Source organism: Dermochelys coriacea, chromosome 8, assembly GCF_009764565.3.
Source record: "Dermochelys coriacea isolate rDerCor1 chromosome 8, rDerCor1.pri.v4, whole genome shotgun sequence".
Classification (NCBI taxonomy): domain Eukaryota; kingdom Metazoa; phylum Chordata; order Testudines; family Dermochelyidae; genus Dermochelys; species Dermochelys coriacea.
In genome coordinates this window covers 108,687,129-108,712,316 of record NC_050075.1, presented here as the reverse complement: position 1 = coordinate 108,712,316, position 25,188 = coordinate 108,687,129, and the positions used below count along the sequence as shown (strand labels likewise).

At 57.2% G+C, this 25,188-nt stretch overlaps 2 protein-coding genes across 15 annotated transcripts in view; one reads left to right on the top strand and one right to left on the bottom strand.

Annotated features, from left to right (window-relative positions):
• SZT2 (SZT2 subunit of KICSTOR complex) overlaps positions 1 to 2,211 on the top strand; it is a 71,422-nt gene extending 69,211 nt beyond the window's left edge. For all 14 annotated transcript variants that reach the window (XM_043491428.1, XM_043491429.1, XM_043491426.1 and 11 more), the window contains 3 exons: positions 213 to 329; positions 780 to 848; positions 1,479 to 2,211. In XM_043491428.1, coding sequence (XP_043347363.1) covers positions 213 to 329; positions 780 to 848; positions 1,479 to 1,622 — 330 coding nt within the window. In that variant the 3' untranslated portion in view covers positions 1,623 to 2,211. The remainder of the gene's footprint in view (positions 1 to 212; positions 330 to 779; positions 849 to 1,478) is intronic.
• Positions 2,212 to 3,538: 1,327 nt separating this feature from the next.
• On the bottom strand, positions 3,539 to 9,492 carry HYI (hydroxypyruvate isomerase (putative)). Its single transcript, XM_038412000.2, has 8 exons — positions 9,268 to 9,492; positions 8,746 to 8,857; positions 5,583 to 5,697; positions 5,183 to 5,261; positions 5,025 to 5,074; positions 4,522 to 4,591; positions 4,117 to 4,251; positions 3,539 to 3,724 (listed from the first exon to the last, which is right to left on the bottom strand). The coding sequence occupies exons 1-8, from the start codon at positions 9,464 to 9,466 to the stop codon at positions 3,651 to 3,653; spliced, it is 834 nt and encodes a 277-aa protein (XP_038267928.1). The 5' UTR covers positions 9,467 to 9,492; the 3' UTR covers positions 3,539 to 3,650.
• Between the last annotated feature and the right edge of the window lie 15,696 nt (positions 9,493 to 25,188).

Here is a 25,188-nt window from a genome sequence, read left to right as displayed (position 1 = left end):
ATTGGGACCATTTTCCCCCATGCTGGTGAGGGGTAGGGGTGGGCACTGCTGGGGATGTAGCTGCGGGGCTTGGTCCAGTGGGCTGGCAGGGAACTGGGTTTGAGCACACATCTCATGAGTTTCAGAGCTTCTGGGTTATGGTGGCCTTCTGGCATGGTGGTCTCTCGCTGCTGTTCAGGGGGCCTGGCCTTACCCTCTCTCCGTCCTTGCAGGGCTGCTTCCTCACCATGACTGTGCCCTGGTACCAGAGCCTTATCAAAGTGCTGCTGAGCCGCTTCCCCCAGAGCTGCCGCCACTTCCACAATGTCGAAACTGGCACCCAGTATCTGGTAAGGACCAGGGCCCCTGCAGCCAGCTGCTGCCCCCGCTCCTATGGCCAGACCCACCTCCTGCTCTGGGACACTTTTTTTTTTTTTTTCTGCCCCCTCCCCTGCAGCCAGAGACGGCTCCCCTGCCCCAGGACGACTCCTTGCCCAGAGGCGCCCCCTGGCTCCTGCCTGCGTCAGGCCTGGATGTGACGCCTCTGTGCTTGCTTTAATGAGGCTGCCCTGAGGTGTGATGTCACAAGGGCACAGCAGTGGTCGCATTGCCCCGACTGTGCACTGACCCACGGTGCTCTCACTGCGCCCCACAGCATGCCCCACAGTTCTGGCGCTGTGCCCTGTGGGATGCTGGGTAGCCCGCCCTCCATAGTTCTGGCACTGTGCCCCCCAGCACATCAGGGATCCCCTCCAGCCGTTGTCACTGCACGCCCTGACAGCCTGTCGTGCTCTCTGCAGGTTGTGCTCAATCAGAAGTTCACAGACTGTTTTGTTCTTGTGTTTCTGGATTCCCACTCAGGGAAGACGGTAAGAGCTGCTCCCTGCAGGGGCCTGGGCAGGTACCTGGCTCTGCAGGTGTGCCCGGCCGGGGGCAGCGGGAGGGAGTGCGCGCGCTTCCAGTGTCCAGGCAGAGCCCCGAGGGGATTCAGCGTTCGGCATCAGGCTGGGCTCTACCCAGAACTCAGAGCTAGAACCCCACCATCCCTTTCCTGGTGTGCTCTCTCCGGAGAGGTATCAGCTCCCGAATGGGGGGCCAGGCGGGGGCAATATGGGGCAGCAGGGGCCATATCTAACAAACAATCCACGCTACAGAAAGTCCAGGAGCCCTGACCTGCTGCATTTCAATGAGGCAGTAGCCTGGAGCCCAGGTATCCAAGGGCCTGCTGATGCCCTGCCCCCTATTGGGGGGTCTCATCCCATCCAGGAGCCTGTGCCATCCAGTGCTTCTCTCCCCCCCCCCCCGCTGTATCTCTCTCTGGGTGCCTGTGTCCCCCTGTCCTGTCCCCCCCCCCCCCCCCAAGCTGTATCTCCCCCTCTGGAAGCCTGTACTGGCAGGTGCAGGGCTCTTCGCCAAGAGCAGATACAGGCACTGAGCTGGCCCCAGCTGGGAAGGGGGGGGCGGTTGCTCTGCTGTGAGCAGCTTGTTTCTCTCTGCAGAGCCTGACAGTGGTTTTCCGGGAGCCGTTCCCTGTGCAGCCCCAGAACAGTGAGAGCCCCCTGCCGCAGCTAGTGTCCACCTACCATCACTTGGAATCTGTCATCAACACTGCCTGCTTCAACCTCTGGACGGGGCTGCTCTAGCCAGGCGCCAGCACCTTCCAGCCCGACACACCGCGCCGCCCCACGTCTGCACCAAGGAGCTGACCTCCAGCAGGATCCCTGCAGCGCTGCTGGCAGCATGGGGGTCACGTGATCCATGAGTAATGGACAGAGTGGAGGGTGCATGGGGCTTGGCGGCTCCCCTGGACCTCCAGCTAGCCCAGACCACCCTAGAAGGAGCAGGGCAGGAGGGGTCCCCCCTCTCAAGTAGGGGAGCTGCTGTTAAGGACACTTACGTGTGTTTGACACTGAATGGATTTGAAATGGAGACCCAGGGAGGGTCCAGGTGGCCCTGGCAGCAGGAGCTTGGTGCACATGCCACAGCCAAACAGCTGCCATCTCTGGGTTCAGAAACCTGGCACCCACATATGCACAGCCTGCTGGGCCTGGTGACGGAGCTGCCTGGCATGCTGCGCCGGAGCCAGGCCCAGTCCTGAGGGCACAGAGTGCAGCTGTTGGGGCCTGTCACTTCGATGGGTGGGATTTCAGTAGTGGGCCAGCCGCGGGGCGGCAGGGGGTTTTATGAGGATGTACTGAAGGATGTCACTGTCAAATAAACTGCCTCAGACCGGCCCACTGCTGCCTGGCTCTCAGCTTGGCGCTGCATGGGGCAGGGTGCTCCGGGCCTTGCCCATGGCCTTCCCAAGGAGCTGGGCAGTGCCCACATGGCCCCCTACCCTCTCCCCCTGAGCACAGGGGGGAGGCAGAACTAAGGCCCCCCAGGGCAGCTTCCTCCTCCTGGCCTGGCCCTGCAGCCTGCCTGATGAGCGCAGGGAGGAGGTGGGAATGGCAGGGCGAAGCATTGGGAACCCTGTGGTGGTGGGGGCAACTCACCAGCTGAGCAGGGCGATGGGGAGGGCAGATCACAGGGTGAAGGACTCTGGGGGGGCCCCTTGACAGTCACCACACTGTCCTTTCACTCGCTTGGCTCTGGGCATTCTGCAGGGTTAGCTTCTCTTTGCCCCACCAGCCTTTGAGTCTGTTGGTCCGAGTGGGGGAGAGGGTTTCCCAGGTGCCATCCAGGGAGCACTTGCCCCTTCTCTGAACCCTGGTGCTCAGCAGGGAAAGTTAACAGTGCTGACTTTGCACTGCTGGTGCTGGGAGTCCGCTGGCCTGGTTATTCCTGTTGCCTTTAAAGGGCTGTAGCCACACCCAGAAGGGCTGGCGGCTTGTCTCAGGGAGTAGCTCAGCATGGTGATGGGGCTGCAGCCCTGCCCTCTCGCTGGGTTAACTGGGGCAGGAGTGACAGCCTTAGCCAAGCTGTGGAGCAGCAGGCCTGGGCTCAGTGCTCCTCCATCCCTCTACAAGCCAGATACTACCTCGTGCCAGCTGCAGGGCTGGCGTGGGACAGTGCTGGTTACCTGCTCTTTGCCATCACCTCCCATCCCCAGCCGGGACCAAGGGCCCAGAGCATTACTATGCGGAGATAAGATGCTCCCAGCCTGGCCAGGGCAGGCTCTGCCAAGTAACTGCCCTTACCCAGAGCTGCAAGGAGACAGTTTTTGGGCCTCTTCAGGGAAGAGCAAAGTCCTGGAACCAGACCTGCCCCATGGCTGCCCCCCCTGCAGCCACTTACTCCTGCTCTGTGCGGGGCAAGGCACTCCTCCTGCAGGCAGCCCTGCTCTCCTGTCCCAGCAGGCCTCAGGGAGCAGATGCGTGTGCTGCTTGCTCTGGCCTGGCTGCTGGGGCCAGCACACTGGAGAATCAAGGCAGCCTCCTGCGTAAGCGGGCAGTGTGAGGGGAGGGGCACAGGGGTGTGAACCCCCAAACGAACTGATGGGCGCCAGCACACAGGACAGCTGCTCCCCCAGTGTCTCTGCCACTGATTGCTCTTTATCCCCGCTGCTACCCTCTCTGCTGGTGGGCACAGCCAGCGCTGGCAGAAGCAAACTAAGCAATTGCTTGAGGCCCTGAATGGCTGGAGGGCTCCTATTCGCTTTTTATTGAAGAACTTGTCTGTTTTAGTGAGTGGGAGGGGTAAAAATATTCCTGCGTAGGGCTCCCGCTGGGCTAGCACCGGCGCTGCTGCTGGCCTCGGCTCTCCCAATACACGTGCAACCACCCCAGTCCTTCCAGTGTGTCTCCTGCAACAAGAGCCAGAACCAGGGCCTGTGAGAGCAGGCCATGAGCAGCTTCCTCTGCCTTGGAGCATCCAGGGCAGGCCAGGTACCCCTGGCCCTGTGTGAGCAAGCAGCAGCTACAGGCCAGCTCCCACCAGGTGAGTTCTGCAACACTCCCTCCCCTAACACGTGTTCCTCCCCTGGGAGCCCTGCTCCAACACCTGCTGTCTGAGCCACAGTGGGCACCCCCCCCCAGCCTGGTATTGTGTGTGCCCTCCCCCCAGCCTGGTATTGTGTGTGCCACCCTGTTCCCAGCAGGGGCAGGACCAGTTAGATGCACATCTCTCCACTCTCAAGCCCTGGTTCCCCCCCCAATGCTCAGGCTAGTGGGGTCCCTGTGCTCCAGCCCCACTCACCTTGCGGGGTGTACTCACAGCCCACATAGCCCTCGTAGCCGAGTGACTCCAGCAGCTGGAAGAGGTAGGGGAAGTTCACCTCACCGGGGCTGTCAGGCTCATGCCGACCAGGCACCTGCCCGATCTGGATGTGACCTGGGGGTGGAACCAGCATCTCCTCAGGGTGGTCAGAGCATTGCTGTAGTGGGCATAGCCCCAGGCTCTGATCCACAGGGGCGCAGCCCCTAACCCAAGATTCCTGCCACCACACCAGTGCTAGGAGCAGCCCTTCCCTCCCGGGGCCAGGCACGCACCACCCCTGCTAGCCCTGCCCCTGGAGGGCTCTGCCTTGACTCAAACCTCCCACCCCATAGCCTAGGCCCAGTGCCTTCCCCACCACACTTGGAGCAGAGCCCCAACCCTCACCGATGAGCGGGAAGTAAGTCTTCAGGGTCTGTGTCAGGTTCCCATCCATGATCTGGCAGTGGAAAATGTCCTGCAGGAATCGAAGCCACAATTCAGGGCCTGGGCCAAGAGCCGGGGGTGCAGGGAATGACTGCACCTCCTGTCATGCAGCTGGCTGGCAGCGGAGACCTAGTGCCTGGGACGTGTGTGAGACCCTCTCCCCCGCCCCTAGCTGCACTCAGCACAACACTCCCTAGGGCCTACACCGCCTCCTGCAGGCTGGGGAATGGCCACGGTGAACCATGAACCCACGGTGAGAGGGTAGCTCAGCCCCAGCTGGGGGATGGCACCATCACTGACCCAGTGCTGCCCATGCAAGCAGGCTCCTCTAGACAACTGCTGGGGCGGGTTTACCCACCTGCTGCACCCAGGGGCTGGCACCCGCCTCCTGCTTCTCCTGGCGCCAGGGGCTGGGAACTTACTTAACTGTAAACGAAATGGCTCTGGGCACTACAGAAACTCACCAGCTGCAGCCGGAGGTTGGGCCTCCCCACCTTCTCCAGAATGGCTGCAGCTGTAGGGGGGAAGAGGCAAGTCAGTAAAAGCAGGGGCCCCCCAGGGCGAGCACCCAGCTCCCCTCAGCTCAGGCTGGGGCAGTCGGAGCACAGCAGGGCCCCCTTACCTTGGTGAGGGGTGGTCAGGAAGTAGCATGGGTCGGTGATGCGGCTGTTCATAGGCTCCAGCAGGCCCATCATATCCTCCTGCAAAACCACATTGGGCGTTTGTCCCCTCAATGGGGCAGGGTGGCTATAGCTCCCTCACCAACTAGAATGAGCCTCTGGCCAGGCAGGGGCTGTGACCCACCTGAGCAGGAGGCAAAGCTCCACCCCTTCTCCTCCAACTGGTATGAGTGTCTCACGCAGGGGCTGTCCCTCAGTGCAGAGGCATAGTCATCTCATGGACTGTGTGGCCCCATGCCCCCAGGAGTGCTGCCCCACGGGGGGAGTCTCCTCTGCCCATCCCTCTCATGGGTGCAGGAAAGTCCCACGGGGGCACAGCTGACTCCTGGTGTCCCCTCGTACCTGGGCCAGGATATCAGCAGCATATCTGAGGTTCTCGATGAAGGTGGCTTCCATCTCCGGAGCCATCGCTGTCCGCTCGGTGCCCGCAGGGACCCGCCCGGCCATGAGATGGATCCTGCTGACAGACCTGGGTCAGAGCCTGCAGGCAGGAGCTGAGCTACCCACAGGACCTAGCACAAGCCTGATTGATTGCGAGTGGGATGGGGGCAGAGATGGAGGATGAAGCAAACAGCTCCAGGTGCCCAGTGCACGAGGGGTGAAGGGAACAGCAGCTGCAGCACCAGCCAGGGCACAGGCTCCCAGGCACTCGCCCTCCTGCAGCAGCTAGGGCGCCAGCCCAGACCACCGCATAAGGGAGAGGTGGGGTACCACGCCCTCTGAGGGGCAGCACTAGCTGTGCTTTGAGGAGGGATGCAGGGGCCCTCGGCAGCATTGCCTCAGGTTGGACAGGAGAAGGTGGGCTTTGATTCCCCCCACCACCTCTGGCATGGGGCCTACAGGCAGCACTCACTCCTTGGGAGGGGTCTCTACCCTTCAGCATGCCCCCCACAGGCCAGCACTCCCAGCCCCTGGAGCCTTCCAAGCAGAAGCCACCTCCAGGGGGAGGGGGAGTCCCACTGAATAAGGGTCATAGGAATGCATCCCTGTTTTGAATTAACTATTCCACTTCTGGCAGTCCTCCCACCGCTATCCCACACTGCATCGCTGCACACCTGCTTGGGCCTCTCTGTTTATCGGGGCACCCCTCCCTGGCCCAAGCTCACCTTGGCCAGAATCATTTCCTCAATTTCAACTCTGGTGTGCAGCCAGGTGTGCCCCTTGGTGATTCACACACCCGCAGCCACGTACCTCTAGCCCAGACCCTCCTGATGCCAGGGGTATATGCAGTGGTGAGCTGGAGCCAGTTCACACCGGTTCGCTAGAACCGGTTGTTAAATTTAGAAGCCCTTTTAGAACCGGTTGTCCTGCAAAGGCTTCTAAATTTAACCAGCCAAAAGTGGTGCCTTAGGTGCCAACTCTGTGGGTGCTCCAGCCCTGGAGCACCCAAGGGGAAAATTTGGTGGGTGCAGAGCAGTCACCAGCAGCTCCCCGGCCTGTGCCCGGCCCCAGCTCCCCTCCACCTCCCTGGGCCTGAGCGCAAAGCCGCCACCTGCTTCTCAGCCCTCCCTGGCTTCCCACGTGAACAGCTGATTCGCGGAAAGCCGGGGGAGGGGACGGAGAAGCAGAGCACGGAGAGGGGGAGGAGAAGTACGGGGGGGGGCGGCACATTCAGTGGAGGAGGCAGAGCGGAGGTGAGCTGGGGCCAGGCGCGGGGAGCTGCCAGTGGGGCTCTGCACCCACCAAATTTTCCCCGTGGGTGCTCCAGCCCCGGAGCACCCAGGGGGTCAGTGCCTAAGGCACCACTTTTGATGCCTACTACAGTGGCCCACGAGACCTTCCTGCCCAGTTCTGGGGGCAGACAGGGGAGGGGGGTGGACGGGTTGGGGGGTGTCAAGGAATGCAGGGGGTTGGATGGGGCAGGAGTGGGCCACAACCCCCTCGTGGAGGGAGGAGAGAACCGGTTGTTAAGACTTTGGCAGCTCATCACTGGGTACATGGCGGTGGGTGTGTGACTCACCAAGGGGCCCTCGTGGAAGAGAAGCACAGTCAGGCCCCTATGGCCAGGAGTGCCAGGATCTACAAGTGGCTGGCAGAGCAAATGCTGGGGAAGGACACAGCACAGGGCTGCCACACCCACAAAGGAGCTACAATCTCGCAGGACGAAGAACAGGTGCTCCAGAAATGTCCTTCCTACAAGCTGCTGGAACAGACTTGTGCAATGGAGGCCACCACTGAACCCCAGCACAGAGTTCTGCAATTTAGAGCAACCACGGACCCCAACCCAGGGATTTCCCCTGGACAGCCCCGACTGGCCCAGCCCAGCCCAGAGAACCAGGTGCTGGAGGCGGCAGCCAAACCCAGGGGGAGAGAGCTGTGGTGTGGTGCGCTCCCACGGTGCCGTATTGTAATACAGCAACAAACAGGGCCCGTTGTGATCAGCTGACCCCTGCACAGCATAGGCCAGAGACCTGCCCCCAGTAGCTCCTAGGGCAGAGCTCTTAGAAACCATCCAGCCTGGGGTTACAAAGTGAGAATCCGCCACGAACCTCGGTAGATTGTTCCCGTGGTTAACTGGTTAATTACTCAAAAATTATCTGGGGTGTGTGTCTAGCTTCAGCTCCCCCTTTCTCTGATAAAGTCTATCATTAATTTCCTGTGGTAGGTTCTGTAATCAAATTACCCCAAACCTTCTCTTGGTTAACCAGACTGAACGGCTGCTCATGAGAGGGCCTGGTTTCTAATCCTTTCATCAGTCTCTTCACTCAACCCTCCCCCATTTATCAAATCCTGCTTGAATCGTGGGCACCAGCCCTGGACACAGGATCCCAGCAGCGGTCGCACCATGCCAAACCCAGAGGTAAAATAACCTCTCTGCTCCTATGCAAGGTTCCCATTTACACATCCCAGGATCCCATCAGCTCTTTCGGCCACAGCATCCCGCTGGGAGCTCATGTTTGGCTGATTACCCACCACAGGCCCCAAATCTGTTTGAGTCGCTGTTTCCCTGGGCAGTGCTCCCCATCCCGTAGGTATGGCGAGGGTTTTGGCTCCTAACACTACATTTACACTGAGCAGTATTTAAACCCACTCTGGGTGCTTGTGACCCGTGCACCAGGTGATCCACGGTGCTCTGCCAGGTGTAACGCTGCCCCAGGGAGCTGGGGTGAGAGCTGCCTGCCCCCCTCCAGGGACTTGGCTGTAACTGACCACGCTTGGAACTAACTTGTCTACGCTGCCCAGCCCGTGGCTGCTAGCAGCCCCTCCCCTATGCCAACAGCCCCTGGGGCAATGGCCAGGGCCGGGGGTGGGGGTGGGAGTGGAGCCTCGGCTGAGCTGTGGGCATGGGAAGAGCCCAGGCTGGGTGTGGTGGGTAGGGACTAAGGCGCAGGACCAGGGGTAGGGGGCCCCAGCGCTTGTCCGTGGCTGCCTGCCTCTCTCCGCTGCCCTACAGTGCCCCTGGCTGGAAAATGCCAGCTCCCACCACGAGTAAAATGACACCTGTGATCTCACCCTCCCTGACCCACCCCCTGGCCCAGGCGGGAGGGCTGGGCTGGTTCCCTACCTGGGACAACCCAGGGCCTTGGCATACTTCACGGCCAGGGCCAGGCCTTCCCGGAAGGCAGCCTGGCGGCCGGGCACAGCGCCGAGCCCCTTCTCGCCCTTGTCCTGGTCCCCTAAGGAGAAAGCAGCCGGGACAGCCCCGGGTTAGAGGCAGGAGAGACTGAGCCCTGGCCAGGGTCGGTGTCTGGTGGAGGGGGATTCGGGGCCGGGGCTGGACCCGGACCGGTGTCTGGCGGGGGGTGCGGGGGTTCGGGGCCGCACCCGGGTTGGTGTCTGGCGGGGGGTGCGGTGGGTTCGGGTCCAGACCCGGATCGGTGTCGGGCGGGGAGTGGGGTTCGGGGCTGGTGCGGGGCCGGGGTTTCGGGGCTGGTGCGGGGGTTCGGGGCCGGGGCGGGGGTGCGGGGCCGGTGTTGGTGTCGGGCGGGGGGAGCGGGGGGTTCGGGGCTGGTGCGGGGCCGGGGCCGGGGCCGGGGCCGGAGCCGGGGGGTTCGGGGCCGGGTCGGGGCCCCCCCCGGGCCGGTACCTGGCGGGGTGTTGATCAGCACCAGAGCCACCCCGGCCCGGTCCGCAGCCGCGCGCAGCAGGGCCGGGTCCCAGGCGTAGGGCGCGGGCACCTCGGCCGCGCGGAACCCGGCCCGGGCCGCCGCCTGCAGCCGCTCGGGCAGCGCCGGGCGCTCGGGGAAGAGCCAGTCCAGGTTCGCGGCGAAGCGCAGCGGCGCCATGGCGGGGCGGGAGGCGGGGCCTAGGTGGCTGCCCGCGGCTGGGCTCGGGGGGCTGGAGCGGAGCAGGGGGGAGCCTGGGTCTCTGCCAGGCCCGGCCACGTGCTGCCCTCCCGCCTGCCCCCCTTGCTCCCCAGGAACAGTCCCCTGGCCGCTGCCAGCTGCGCCCCGACCCCCAGCGCCCGCCCGGCTGACCTCGCCCTGCGCCGCGCGTCTCCTCGAACCCTGTGCCCGGCGCCGGGCGCTGCAGCCAGCTGAGCAGAGCGTCCCCCTCGTCTCCCGGCGCTGACGGACCGTGTCCTCGCCCTGCTGCCTGCGCAGCCCCCCACGTGCTCAGCCAGGTCCCCTCAGCCGCCCTGGTGGAGCCGGGTCCCGCTGGAGACCTGCAGCTGGTGTCCATCGCCCCTGCCCAGCTGGGCCAGGGCTGGGCAGAGGGTGGGGGCCTCGCCTGTCCCCGACAGGCAGCGCTGTGAGGGGCACGGACGTGGGTGCTGTGACCCCGGAGCACGGCACAGGGAGACAGGGGCTTGCACAGCCTCACTTGCTTCGTTCCGGTGCAGGGGCTTCTCTGCGGGCCCCAGGCCAGAGGAAGCAGGACGCCTCCAACCCCAACCCATCCGTTCCCTGCCAGCCAGAGCCCAGCACTGGCCAGGGGCTCCCGCCCACCCCCTGCTGCCCTGCCCTCACTCCCGCCAGGGAATCCACCTTCCTACTCCCTGCCCTCTGCTCCCTCATTCCCCCTGCTCCCCACTCCTGTGAGTGGGGGTCGCTGCTGAATCCCACGTGCCTCCCCCTTCCTCTTCCTCCTTGGCCCTTCACATCACTGTGTCCAGGAGCCACTGCGTCTCCCCGTGCACCACCCTGACCTCCCCGGGCACCGGCCTGTCCTCCCCGCGCACTACGTCTGACCTCCCCGTGCACCAGCCTGACCTCCCCGTGCACCAGCCTGATCTCCCCGCACACCGCCCTGTCCTCCCCGGGCACCGCCCTGACCTCCCCGCGTACCGCCCTGACCTCCCCGGGCACCGGCCTGTCCTCCCCGGGCACCGGCCTGTCCTCCCCGCGCACTACGTCTGACCTCCCCGCGCACCGCCCTGTCCTCCCCGCGCACCGCCCTGTCCTCCCCGCGCAGCACCCTGACCTCCCCGCGCACTACGTCTGACCTCCCCGCGCACCACCCTGACCTCCCCGCGCACCGCCCTGACCTCCCCGCACACCGCCCTGTCCTCCCCGGGCACTGGCCAGGGGCTCCCACCCACCCCCTGCTGCCCTGCCCTCACTCCCGCCAGGGAATCCACCTTCCTACTCCCTGCCCTCTGCTCCCTCATTCCCCCTGCTCCCCACTCCTGTGAGTGGGGGTCGCTGCTGAATCCCACGTGCCTCCCTCTTCCTCTTCCTCCTTGGCCCTTCACATCACTGTGTCCAGGAGCCACTGCGTCTCCCCGTGCACCACCCTGACCTCCCCGCGCACCGCCCTGTCCTCCCCGCACAGCACCCTGACCTCCCCGCGCACTACGTCTGATCTCCCCGTGCACCGCCCTGACCTCCCCGCGCACCGCCCTGACCTCCCCGTGCACCAGCCTGACCTCCCCGCGCACTACGTCTGACCTCCCCGCGCACCACCCTGACCTCCCCGCGTACCGCCCTGACCTCCCCGGGCACCGGCCTGTCCTCCCCGGGCACCGGCCTGTCCTCCCCGCGCACTACGTCTGACCTCCCCGTGCACCAGCCTGACCTCCCCGTGCACCAGCCTGACCTCCCCGCGCACTACGTCTGACCTCCCCGCGCACCGCCCTGTCCTCCCCGCGCACCGCCCTGACCTCCCCATGCAGCACCCTGACCTCCCCGCGCACTACGTCTGACCTCCCCGCGCACCGCCCTGACTTCCCCGCGCAGCACCCTGACCTCCCCGCACACTACGTCTGACCTCCCCGGGCACCGCCCTGACCTCCCCGGGCACCGCCCTGACCTCCCCGCGCACTACGTCTGACCTCCCCGCGCAGTGCCCTGACCTCCCCGGGCACCGGCCTGACCTCCCCGCGCACCAGCCTGACCTCCCCGCGCACCACATCTGACCTCCCCGAGCACCGCCCTGACCTCCCCGTGCACCGCCCTGACCTCCCCGCGCAGCGCCCTGACCTCCCCGCGCACTACGTCTGACCTCCCCGCGCACTACGTCTGACCTCCCCACACACCACCCTGACCTCCCCGTACACTGCCCTGACCTCCCCGCGCACTACGCCTGAAGCCTGCTGGGCATTTTATAGAGTGAGCCGTGACATAGCCCCTGCCTGCAGGGCTCCCAGGCTCTTTTCCGGAGGAGTGAATAACACATTTGGGGTGCTAAGGCATCACACTTGTCTCTACCTTTCCAGGACACAGCAATGAGAGCTGGCTATCAGCTCCAGCCAGGCTGTTCTGCCTGCACCCAGAGCCCCACCGCCGGTCTCTGCAGCCCCCTGCCCTCCAGATCCCTGCACAACACCCACAACTGCCCCACCCAGCACCTGCTGCTGCTGCTCTGCTGATTTCTCTGGGGTCTGCTTAATGCACTTTCTGCCTGAGCTCAGCTGTGGCGATATCTGACTGAAAGCCGGATCCTGTGGGTGCTGCGCACTCTCCAGGCCTAGCAATGAGGACCAAGCATGTTCTGCACCATGCAGAAGTGGGCCTGTCAGAAACCAACGCATCCGGGATGACCTGTGTGCAGTCCGACCCTTCCCACTGGCCTGCCTTGCTGATGCCCCTGGGGTTCGCATTTAGCACACAGCTCCCCTGCAGAGGGGTGATGCACAGCGTACATTTGTTTTCACATGATAAAATAATCTGTGCTGATGATTAAATACCATCAGCCTATGGTTAGAGTTTATTGATACCAATATAACTGGCTCATGTATCAAACTCTACGCATCTCCTGACATCTCTCCATTTAATACCAGCATTCTCTGATCTGATCACTCCCATTGACCAGTCAGAAAAGGGCCACAGGCGTGAGGGTTAGCCCAGTTCCAGCTTGGCTCATTTCATTCTGCCAGTCTACATTCCCTGCAGTCTCACCCAGATGCAGTACTTTTCACTTCCTGCCCTGAACAGTTGTGCGATGGTATTATGTGGCTTTCACCAGCCCCACTTTTCACTCTGAGGTGCATGTGGAGAGCTTGTGCTGTGGGTTGCTTTTTGGATGAACGGTTTTATGGAAATGTCGGTGTAGGGAGCTGGCGTGGGCTGACAGGGAGGAGCCACTCCCCACCCTCTGGTGGGAGCCAGGCCCGGCACGCCCCCCCCATGCTGGAAGCGAAGGGGTGGGACAGGAAGTATAAAAGGCGGGGCCCCCAGTTTGCTTGGGAGGGAGCCAGGGAAGGAGTTGGATGTTGCTGTGGGTCCCTGAGCCAGGGACTGAGCTGTATCACCCCTGCCCCCGTGGGATACCCCGAGGAGATGCTGGAACAGTTGGTGTCCGAGGACCCCAAGGAACCTGAAGGCCTGTGAGTGATGAAGACCTATGAACCGGTGCAGGTAGGATATAGCCTAGGGACATCAGACAGTCTGGTTGGTTGCCAGAATCTAGGTCAGCGTGTTTCAGTGGGAACCCCTCTGACCCATGGGTGGGATTTGCTGCTACTGTCAGGGCCTGGGGCTGCTGGAGTGCAGTGAGTCCAGATCCCCCTGCTGCCAGCCCCATTCCTGGGGTGGCTGCCTGCCCATGTTAGGCCAGATGGCCTGCATTTGTCTGCAGTCTGGAGAGCTGGGCTATAGACCACTACAGGAGAACAGAGGTATGGACACTTTGGGAATGGAGGTTGTTCTGTAACCCTGAAATGTTCATAACTCTGAACAAAGTGCAGGCTGAGCTCCAGATCCAGCAGCTGAGACTCCAGGCCAGGTTTCAGCAGCAGCTGAGCCCTACTCGGCCCTGGCATGAGTTTGCAACCTTGTCCCCTCCTGTGGGGATGTGAAAATAGTGAGTCCCCTTCCTGGGGGAGGGGGAGTAAAAACAATGCATCCCCCTCCCAGGGGAAGGGGGGTGGGGGGAGCGGTGCAGACCCCAATGCTGCTCCTGCTCTGCTGCCTCTGGCTGCCTTGGGCTGATAGCCCTGGCATCTTCCTGTAAGTGGCTGCCCCGTGTATGGGAATGCGGGTGGGGTGGGGACAGCAGCCCAGACTTGCCTACCTTTAAGATGCAATACAAGCATGGTACAGTATTTGTGTGGTGTGTGTTTGGTTACTTCTGGTTTCATGTGGCAGCCGGTTGACCAGTCAGTCCATAACTCTGGTGTTTGCATCTTTGGGATTCTACTGAATTGCTCTGTCCTGCCTGGAGCCTGACTGTGCTGGCTGCCTGCCTATCCCAGCCAGGGGGCTGGGCTAAAAGCAGCCAATTCCCCTGTCCCAAGGGGCCAGGGCCCTCAACTTTTTACTGACTTACCATGCTAACTCTCTGTTGATCAGCTCTCAGCTGCTAGGGGCTGCCTACATAAGGGTTAATATTTGTGTGTGTGTGTGTGTGTGTGTCTCTCCTTAGGGCTGCATTTCACATGTGGCTGTCTGGCTGCAATAGTGTGGCTTTTTCTGGTGGTGGAGGAACCTACATAGCACTGTGTGTTCCAGCATTTTTGTTCCATGATTGTGTAATGAATGACCCTGTTGCAAATGCAGGCATCAGGGGGCTGAATGATGTTGCTGTGGGAACCTTCTCTCCAAAGTCCCTGAGTGTTCTGAGATAACTTCAGCAAGGTGGCACTGTAGCCACCAGACTAGGGAATTGGATGACATCATGTATTTAGATTTTCAAAAAGCCTTTGTCCAAGTCCCTCACGAGAGACTCTTAAAGAAATTAAGAGGCCGTGGGTGAAAGGTATGATAGTGCCACCGATCAGAGTCTGCCAAAGGGACAGGAAATGGGAGGAATAAATGATCAGTTTTCAGCCTGGCAGAAGGCTGACATGAGGGTGTATACTGGGACCAATGTTGTTTAATATATTGTTACCTCCTCAGTGGTTAGCCAATGTTTGGGGCTTTTTGGATGGTTTCTATGAGGAGGAGCTATTGATGGTGTAATCTGGTATTTCTTTGATGCAATCCTGTTTATACACAAGGAATGTCCATAAATTCTGGTTTCCCCTGAACACGGCAGGCTAAACAGGAGACAATTTCCTTCCTTACGATTCCAAGCCTCCTTCCAGTCAGCACTCTGCCCAAAAAGTTCTTTCTTGGGGCTCGCGCTCTCTCTCTCTCAGGTCCAGGCTACATGTACTTTGTTGCTGTTCTTGGCTGCTGCTTCGACTCACACAGAGACCCACACAGCTGCAATGAAATCAGCCTCCAGCCCGTGTTTGCATCCAGTCTAGTCTTTAGGCTCTAGTTTCCATTGTTTCACCTCCCACCAAACAGTCATTTATTTGTTCCCTGATTTAGCTTGAATGGAAGGCAGCCAGCATGCCCAGTGGGGTTTGTGACTGCTCATAGATCAAAGACACAATGTGGGGAGCCACCCAGCTGCAAACATAACAATATTAATTAACAACCTGGAAAATAGGCTGAGCAAGTGGCTAAATTTGCCAATGACACACAATAATTTAGTAAACACTGAGAGGAACTTCAAAAGAACTGAACTCAGATTGGTGAACAGGTAACCCGCTGGCAACCAGGAATTGGTGTTGAGAAATGCAACGTCTCATAACGCGAGAACAAGGGGATAATTAAATTGAAAGATAGCAAAACCAATCTATAATAAATGGAAGCCAGGGGACATTGCTAGTCATCACTATACATATTCTAGATAAGAATCGGAAGCTAGGCATTGTAGCAAAATTGACAAAATAAGCAAAAGGCCACAAGGTGAAATCCATACCCAGCGGAGTTCAGGAAGTATGTGTAACCCTTCTGCCAGGTGGAGCAAGCAGCAACCAGGGCCAGGTTCCATATCTAGGGGTTCCTTTCCATTGATGCAACACAGAACCAGCTTGAGCCCCCACCCAGTAACCTGGGCAGAAACTCACTCCTACCACAACTGATTTCAGCTCTGATTCAGCAACTAAAATAATAAGAGGCTCCTAATGAAGCCTATTTAGCTCCTTTCTTTGAACAGTAGGAAAGAACAGGTTAAGCCAGTCTAGAGAGAATCCCTGGAGGAGTTGTACAGCCTCCTGACCAGAACTCCTATCTCCACCCCTCTTACTTTCACAGAGCTCTGGCATTTGAGCCCCTGGCTTAACCAGGCTCTTTCAACTGAGGGCACCCCCCTCATTTGGGACAGGTTAAGCAAGTCCTGCTTTCCTGTATTCCTACAATAATTACAACATTGATAACCATATTTCACTACCCCTGCATTCAGTACTAAGGTCATTTGTACCTGTCAAGGCTGATTCTCCACTCTGGCACTTCTAGTGCAGAAGGTGGGGACCCACAAGGGTTCTAAAAATTAATACTGGCCACTCCAGGCTTGTATTAAACTCCCAAGGTTACAACTTCTCTCTGACCTTGAATGGGTAGATGCTGTCACCACCCAAATGCAAAACCCCTGGGAACCCAGGAAGGCACACTTGGGAATTCCTTCCTGTGGAGTACACTCAAGCCCTTTCACCCCCCTCCAAGGAGGAGCTGAGAAAGGAGAACAAAGAAATCAGCTGTTGCCACCAGCTAACCAAAAAATATGTGCACAAACCTCTTAAGACACAAATGATAGAATATCAGGGTTGGAAGGGACCTCAGGAGATCATCTAGTCCAACCCCCTGCTCAAAGCAGGACCAATCCCCAACTAAATCATCCCAGCCAGGGCTTTGTCAAGCCTGACCTTAAAAACTTCCTAAGGAAGAAGATTCCACCACCTCCCTAGGTAATGCATTCCAGTGTTTCACCACCCTCCTGTTTGAAAAAGTTTTTTCCTAATATCCAACCTAAACCTCCCCCACTGCAACTTGAGACCATTACTCCTTGTTCTGTCATCTGCTACCACTGAGAACAGTCTAGATCCATCCTCTTTGGAACCCCCTTTCAGGTAGTTGACAGCAGCTATCAAATCCCCCCCTATTCTTCTCTTACGCAGACTAAACAATCCCAGTTCCCTTAGCCTCTCCTCATAAGTCGTGTGTTCCAGTCCCCTAATCATTTTTGTTGCCCTCCGCTGGACGCTTTCCAATTTTTCCACATCCTTCTTGTAGTGTGGGGCCCAAAACTGGACACAGCACTTCAGATGAGGCCTCACCAATGTCGTATAGAGGGGAACAATCACGTCCCTCAATCTGCTGGCAATGCCCCTACTTATACAGCCCAAAATGCCATTGGCCTTCTTGGCAACAAGGGCACACTGTTGACTCATATCCAGCTTCTCGTCCACTGTAACCCCTATGTCCTTTTCTGAAGAACTGCTGCTGAGCCATTCGGTCCCTAGTCTGTAACGGTGCATGGGATTCTTCCGTCCTAAGTGCAGGACTCTGGACTTGTCCTTGTTGAACCTCGTCAGATTTCTTTTGGCCCAATCCTCTCATTTGTCTAGGGCCCTCTGTATCCTATCCCTACCCTCCAGCGTATCTACCTCTCCTCCCAGTTTAGTGTCATCTGCAGACTTGCTGAGGGTGCAATCCACACCATCCTCCAGATCATTAATGAAGATCTTGAACAAAACTGGCCCCAGGACCGACCCTTGGGGCACTCCACTTGATACTGGCTGCCAACTACACATTGAGCCATTGATCACTACCCGTTGAGCCCGACAATCTAGCCAGCTTTCTATCCACCTTATAGTCCATTCATCCAGCCCATACTTCTTTAACTTGCTGGCAAGAATACTGTGGGAGACCGTGTCAAAAGCTTTGCTAAAGTCAAGGAACACCACATCCACTGCTTTCACCCATCCATAGAGCCAGTTATCTCATCATAGAAGGCAATTAGATTAGTCAGGCATGACTTGCCCTTGGTGAATCCATGCTGACTGTTTCTGATCACTTTCCTCTCCTCTGAGTGCTTCAGAATTGATTCTTTGAGGACCTGCTCCATGATTTTTCCAGGAACTGAGATGAGGCTGACTGGCCTGTAGTTTTCCAGGATCCTCCTTCCTCCCTTTTTTAAAGATGGGCACTACATTAGCCTTTTTCCAGTCGTCCGGGACTTCCCCCAATCGCCATGAGTTTTCAAAGATAATGGCCAATGGCTCTGCAATCACATCCGCCAACTCCTTTAGCACTCTCGGATGCAGCACATCTGGCCCCATGGACTTGTGCTTATCCAGCTTTTCTAAATAGTCCTGAACCACTTCTTTCTCCACAGAGGGCTGGTCACCTCCTCCCCATGCTGTGCTGCCCAGTGCAATAGTCTGGGAGCTGACCTTGTTTGTGAAGATGGAAGCAAAAAAAGCATTGAGTACATTAGCTTTTTCCACATCCTCTGTCATTAGGTTGCCTCCCTCATTCAGTAAGGGGCCCACACTTTCCTTGACTTTCTTCTTCTTGCTAACATACCTGAAGAAACCCTTCTTGTTACTCTTAACATCTCTTGCTAGCTGCACCTCCAAGTGTGATTTGGCCTTCCTGATTTCACTCCTGCATGCCCGAGCAATATCTTTATACTCTTCCCTGGTCATTTGTCCATTCTTCTTTTTTTGTGTTTAAGATCAGCAAGGATTTCACTGTTAAGCCAAGCTGATAGCCTGCCATATTTGCTATTCTTTCTACACATCAGGATGGTTTGTCCCTGTAACCTCAATAATCCAAATCCTGTTCTTAAAGGTGAAGTCTTATTAAAAACAAAGAAAATGCATCTGAAAACTCAGGCTATTGCTAGATTTTTTTTTTTTAAGAGCAATTCCAAAAATGAAGCACCCAAAATAGTTTTCTGGGGGTTCAGTGTAAAGGTTACAAGCAACAAAAGCATCTGGGGTTAACACAGAGGAATCCACAAGCCATAAGAAATAAACAAAATAAATCTAATCATGTCTTTCTACACATTTTCTGATCTACTTACATATCTGGGTTTCCAAATAAGCAATTTCTAGGTATGAATCTGATTATTTTCATACCTGGCCTTTAGCTTCTCTCAGCATAACTGCTGCCCTGTTCCCCTCTTCCCAGAGAACAGCCCCACAAAGCAGGAGTCTTGTTTCAATTTTTAAAAGTTCTAGCTATCCCATTGGCTCTTCTGGTCAGGTGCCAGTGCCAGTGGGGGCTCAGGGCTAGGACGGGCTGGGGGTGCAGCCTCTGGGGTGAGGCTGGGGATGAGAGGTTTGGGTGCAAGAGGGGGCTCAGGGCTGGGGTATAGGTTCTGGGAGGGAGTTCTCTGGCTCCACAGCTCCCTTTGGCCAGGCTCAGGGAAGGGGCAGCACGCAGATCCTCCCTGGCTGCCCACAACTAGGAGCCAGAGGTACATGCCAGCTGCTTCCCAGGAGCCGCATAGAGATGGGTAGGGAACCTGCCAGCCCCACTGACTGGACTTTTAATGGCCTGGTCAGCACCAGGGTCTCTTTTTGACTAGGCATTCCAGTCAAAAACTGGACACCTGGCAACCCTAGCATCAATATTGGCAATTCTCCCATTTCCATCCAGCAAGGTCATGGGTCTGTTCCACATCACAGGGTGGGACTGGCCCTTTTTAAAAGCCCCAGATGGGCTACAAGAGAAGGCACCTGGTCCCTTGGGGAAGAGCAGCCAGGAGAGCAGACCTGGGGCTCTCCCTCCCTGGGAGTAGAGACAGACCAGGTGAGCTGGGGCAGCAGGAAGTCCCCTGGGAGGAGAGGCCCTGGGAAGCTACTAGGGGAGGGTTTCCCGGACACAGCCTGTTTTGAGCCCCCGCCCTCTGTCCAGCCAGATTTGTCAAATAACAGGCAAGGTCCTGGATTTTGATGGAGCAGATGCTGCAGCTCAGAAAGAGCCCCGGTTGGTCTGCTTCCTGATAGGTTTCTCCCCTGTATCCATATCTGACTGGTCTGTCACAGCTGCCAGATCCCACCCAACCAGGTCCCAGCCCTGGGGAGGGTGGTCCCACAGGGAGGTGCTGACGGATGGGCTGGCACAGACCCAGTGCTAGCCCATCAGCCACAATGACAGGGTGCAACACTGCCCCCCCATCCAGTGAGTATCCTCACTGCAGGTACCCCTCCAGCACTTCCCCTCCTGGAAGTGTCCTCTTTTGGGGAACCTGAAGCATGGTAACCCTATGCTAGGGAAAAAATCTCTGGGGAGAGAGCCCTGGAAGGCCCCACTCAGAGCAGGGGCGAATCCTGCAGCAGACGTCGTTGAGAGACGCAATCCCCTGGGAACTGTAGCTGTGGGTAGGCGGAGGAACTGCGCTCGTGGAGCTTTCACCTGTGTCTGAAAATTAAAATGGTCTAGAAATGGGGCTGGGTGTGGCAGACAGTCCCTCCTGGGCTGGTATCAAGCCAGCACCTTTTCTTCCTCCAAATGTATTAAACATGTGTAAGCAGGGTCTGCCTGAATGATTCCCTGACAGCTAGCTGGGAGGGGAAGAGACTCTGGGTGTGTTTATGTAACTACAGTTTGCTCCTGCTCTGTTTACATATTCATCATTTACAGCTGTGTCAAAGGATCAACTTTGGCTGGTGTTGGGTATGGTGATAAATAAAGCGTGGGTGGGAGGGAGCTCCCTTTTTATGGGCAGCCAGCCAGTTAGATATAAAGTCCCTCTTGGTAGCTGTTCTCTGCTTGTTTTACCTGTAAAGGGTTTTAAAAAATTCTCCCTGCATAGGTAAAAGAAAGGGAATGGGCAGGGACCGTGTCTTTACATTACAGCTACATAAAGCAGGGAATAACCACAGCTAGGAGAAGCAGAAGAAATGCAGACAAGCAGCCATCTGCTGCTGATTCCCACTGAGGCCTCCCTGTGTTGACAGGTGCAAGGCTAAGGCTGTCCCCATTACAGCCTCCCTCGCTGGCTGTGTTGGAGAGTTGGCGATTGGGGTGGCATGAAACACTGGCCCTGGGCGGAGAGATCCAGGAGGGCAGGGGACAGAGCGACAGACAGGGGCCCTGTCTATGGCCGTGTCCCCACATCAGAGACATTTTCCTCAGACTCTTGGAACCATCAAAGACGCTTTATCAGAGAGCTGTGGAAACGGTGTGCCCGGCCCCAGGGAAAGGAGAGGGCCAGCCTTGGGCTATGGAGCCGCCTGCTGCCGTGTCAGAATAGGCCCAGAGATCCGCCCCCCAGCACAGCACAGCACTGGCCTGGACAGGCCACGACCCCGACACAGAGCGCAGGACTCTGACCTCGCGGCTCTGACCGCACTATACTTCAGCCAGTTTGCCGTGAACTGACACAGTCTCTGTGCAGCTCTGGTATCCTTGTGGGTGTGAAAGCATGTGCTGGAGCTGGATTAAGACACAGGTGCAATGGCTTCATGCCCTCGGCTCAGCACCAGGCGTCATGTGACCATGAAAGAATGTCGGCTTTGAGTTGAACTGAATTTCTTCTGGTCCTTATGCCTGTGAAGAAGAAAAACTTGAGAATGTGCCCAAGCGTAACCAATGCAGCAATGTCTGTCTGAGTCTGCAGAGAGCCTGACCCCATTGTTTGGAGAGCAGTGATTTACCCTGCAACTCACTGGGGTTTTATGTAAAACCCACTGTTTGGGTGGGCTTGGGGGGGAGGGGAGAGGGAGGCTCATTGTCACCCCATCATACTCAGCAGGGCTCCCCAGGATCCTGTGGGTGGGTGGGAGCAGTGTCCTCCCTCCTGCTGGACAGGCCCCAGCCCTGTAAAGCCAGGGAGCAGTGCAGAGGGGGATGGGTGCCAGCCCCTGCAGCTGAGCAAATGGCCCTTGTATGGATGGCTCCTTCCAGTAACACCCCGAGCACGGCAGATCCACAGCAAAGGGGCGGGGCCTCAGGAGGCCCTGGCATAGGTGCTGGAACTGGGGGGTGCTGCAGTACTCCCTGACTTACAGCGGTTCCCATTATATCCAGGATTCATTGTTTGGTTCAATGGTTCTCGGCACCTGCACGATACAAATTGTTCCAGCCCCTCTGGCCCTTGCAGGGGCTGGGCACTGTGACAGGCTGCTGTACTCACTGCAGGATGGGATTAGCTCCGCATGGCCAATGCCCCTTCCTGCTTTGCACCTTCTCTCAGTCTGCAGCTCCTCTCTCACTCCAGGGGCTGCTGCTACCTCTTCAAGGCTCAGCCCCCCTGGCCTGGTCAGTCAGCATCCCCCACTCCTGGGGCAGTGTCCTTCAAAGGCTCATCTGTTCAAGAGGCATCTGGCAGCCCTCACACTGGGTCGCTCCTGCGGTGACCCACCAGTCTTCCAGTTCGCTGCTGTGCCAGCACCCCTTGCCCAGCCCACCCTTACCCCTGGTTCCAGCCCAGGGACCCAACAACATGCAGCCAAGGTCTGTTCAGTCTCCAGCCTCGCCGCTTCCTACCCCATGTGTTCCACAGGTTCTTCTCCACCCACCCTCCTCGGTACCCCCTTCCCTCTGGGCCAGGCCCCCTAGTGCTCCCTCCTTCCCGCTCAACTAAACAGATGGTGACCACAAGCCTCCTCTGGTGCCTGGCTGCTGCCAGCTCCCTGGTTACCCTTGTCCCATGGGCTCAATGACCCCAACAGGGGACAGAAATTCATGACCATGCCCTGTGTACAGTGGGCCAAGTGCTCCGCATGCCTGTGAGCCTGGGCAAGTGGGGCATGAGGAGACAGAGGGCAAAGCCTGCTGTAAACGCTCCTGAACCTCTGCTTAAGTGCCCCGCCCCACCCCACCCACCAGGCAGGAGCCCAGGTATAAAGCAGGGCCCAGTCTGAGGGGTGAGGTGGGCTGCTGCCCCTCTGCATCCCAAGTGTGGGGCCGTAAGGGCAAAAACCTTGTGGACTGTAAGCTCTCTGGGGCAGGAACCATGATTTTTCTGTGCAGCTCTGTCAGTGGTCACCTAAGCAACCAGCAAATACGGGCTGCTCCTGGCCTGCTTTCCCCCAAGTCAGGGGAGAGATTGCTCAGTCTGCTCACAGATTCCTAGATTATAAAGCCAGAAGAGACCTTTGGGATTATCTAGTCCTACCTCCTGTACAGCCATTCCCAGTCTGTACTTGTTCAGCTTCCAGCCTTTGGATCGTGTTGGACCCTCTTCTGCTAGATGCTCTGTTCCGCAGGTGGGTATTTACAGGCTGATCAGGTCACCCCTTAACCTTCCCTTTGTGAAACTCCACCAATTGAACTCCTGGAGTCTCTCACTAGAATAAAGGCAGGTTTTCCAACCCTTTCATCGTTCTCATGGTGATTTTCTGACCCCTCTCCAATTTATCAACATCCTCCATGAATTGTGGGCACCAGAACAGACACACCAGTCACAAATCCAGAGGTAAAATAACCTCTCTGCTCCATCTGAGACTGGGCTAGATGGATCATTGCTCTGACCCAGTATGGCCGTTCTGATGTTCTTGCATGTTATCAGCAGCAACAAGGGCTGGTTTCAATCTCTAGGGGTTTCTCTTAAAACTACAAAAGAAAATTGGGTCAAGCCCCCACCAGAAACTTGGGAAAACTACATACCTCTGGGCCTGTGTCTAACAGACCACTTGTACTAAAGGGAACACAAACAATGAATCACCCCCCACCCTGGAACCTCTAGGGTCAGTGGCTTGGGGGAAGCTGGGTCTTTGGGGAGCAAGCCCTCAGTAACAGAGTGAGGAGTTCTCCAGAGCCCAGGCCTGGAGTGAAGAGCCTGCAGAGAACTGACTCTGGGAAGGATAGAGTTTTTGCTCCTTTGAGTTGGGACACTATTACCCTGGAAGGGGCAGACTAAATTGTGACTTGGTTACTACACCACGCCTGGCCAAAAGGGGCACCCTAGGGGACAGCAAACACCTTCACACCCCTACATCCAAGACGGGTGAATTTTAACTCAGCATTGCCAACAATGATCCCCCAGGCACAGTAGATATCACCCGAGCAAATGAGCTCTGCTCACAAGGGCCCTTCCTCTGATTCACCACTAGTCAGTGCAGAGGGCTCCCTTGCTCAAGAACCCCAACCCCTGACTTAGTCATATTAGAACTCAGTGTTTGCTTGCCCCCTGCTTTCCAACTGATCCAAACTGCTCTGGGTCAGTGACCTGTCCTGGTCACTATTTACCACCCTGCCATTTTGGGGGTCAGCTGCAAACCTTGAATGATGATTTTATGTTTTCATCCAGGTCATTTAAAAAATGTCAACTAGCCCAGGGCCAAGAACTGGTCCCTGCAAGATTCCCCTGGACACACACCTGCTTGATGATGGTTGCCCATTTACAATTACTTTGAGACCTATTAGTTAGCCAGTTTTTAATCCATTGAATGTGTGCCATGTTTGTTTTGTATCTTACTCAAAATGCCTTGTGATACCAAGTCAAACGCCTTACAGCACTCCAAAGATATTACATCAACACTGTTACCTGCATCCACCAAACATGTAATCTTATCAAATAAAGACATCAAGTTAGTTCAAAAGGCAGGCCTGGGAACTTAAATCCATAACTCTCCTAGACACCAAAAACCATGGATTTAACAGGGACCCTGGTTTTATGGTTCATTACAACGATTTGTAACAATCCACAGCTGCCTGCTACACTTAACAGCCAGGTTCAAAGCCTTTATGCAGGACCTTCTAACCCCAATTGCCACCTTCCTTTCAAGTGATTGCCTCTCACCTGTGTTACCCCTTCTGCTTAACAATCTGTCCCGACCTGCATTCAGTCAGACACTCTGCATCCTTCCCCAGACCTGAGAAAATGCTCTGTGTAGCGCAAAAGCTTCTCCCTTCCTTCTACCAACAGAAGCCAGTCCAATAAAAAATATGATCTCACCCACTTTGTCTCTCTCATAGCCTGGGACAGCCACAGCAACACTGCAGACATCAAGTCAGTTTGACAAGATCTAGTTTCCAAAACCCATTTATTCCCCTCCCTCAATTCTTTATTCCGTTTGATGAGGATGACCGTTGTATTCAAATGTTTGGTGCACAACCCTTGGCAGAAAAACTAAGGAGGCAGAGTCTGTCCTTAGGACTAAAGCCCCCTGTCTTGGCGGTACTTACCAGCCCAAAAGCTTGGAAGACCACGATATCTGGAAGCCACCACAGCTGCAGGAGTTGCCAGAGGACAGAGCTGAATTGCATTGGTGACTGGCTGACATTTTTTTTGCAGTGGATTTAGTTCTGGGTTTTCTCCCCTAGCCTTTGCTCAGCCAGGAGCTAGCTCCAGGCAGCAGTACCAGATGGAATTGCTCATTTGTGGATATTGGTTTTCAGCCCAGTGAGTATCACTGGGCATAACCCCCACCATTCAGTGTTGGGTTTTGTCAATGAGCACCTGAACTCTGGGACCAGGGGCACGCTGTACAGGCCTGGCCTGACCTCAGAATCTGACCTCGAATCCATCAGCCATTCCATTATTTTGCTTTGGATCAACATCCGGCTGGGACGCCAATAATTACCTGGGTCACCCTACTGACCCTTCTTAAATATTGGCACAATGTGAGCTTTCTTCCAGTCGTCTGGAACTTCCACAGGGCTGCATGACTTACTGCGAATCAACCATCCAGCTAGCTCCTCGCCCAGCCTATGTTGGGAAAAATCTGAGATTCCAGTTCTCTGGTCCTTCTGATTTAACTGTGTCCCACTGTTTAATATCCTCCTGAGACACCAGTGGACTGGGAAGAGCCATGATCATCATCAGATGACAGGATTACCTCATCAGTCCCCCCAGTACAGAACAGCAATCACTGTTGAACACCTGCCCTTTCTGC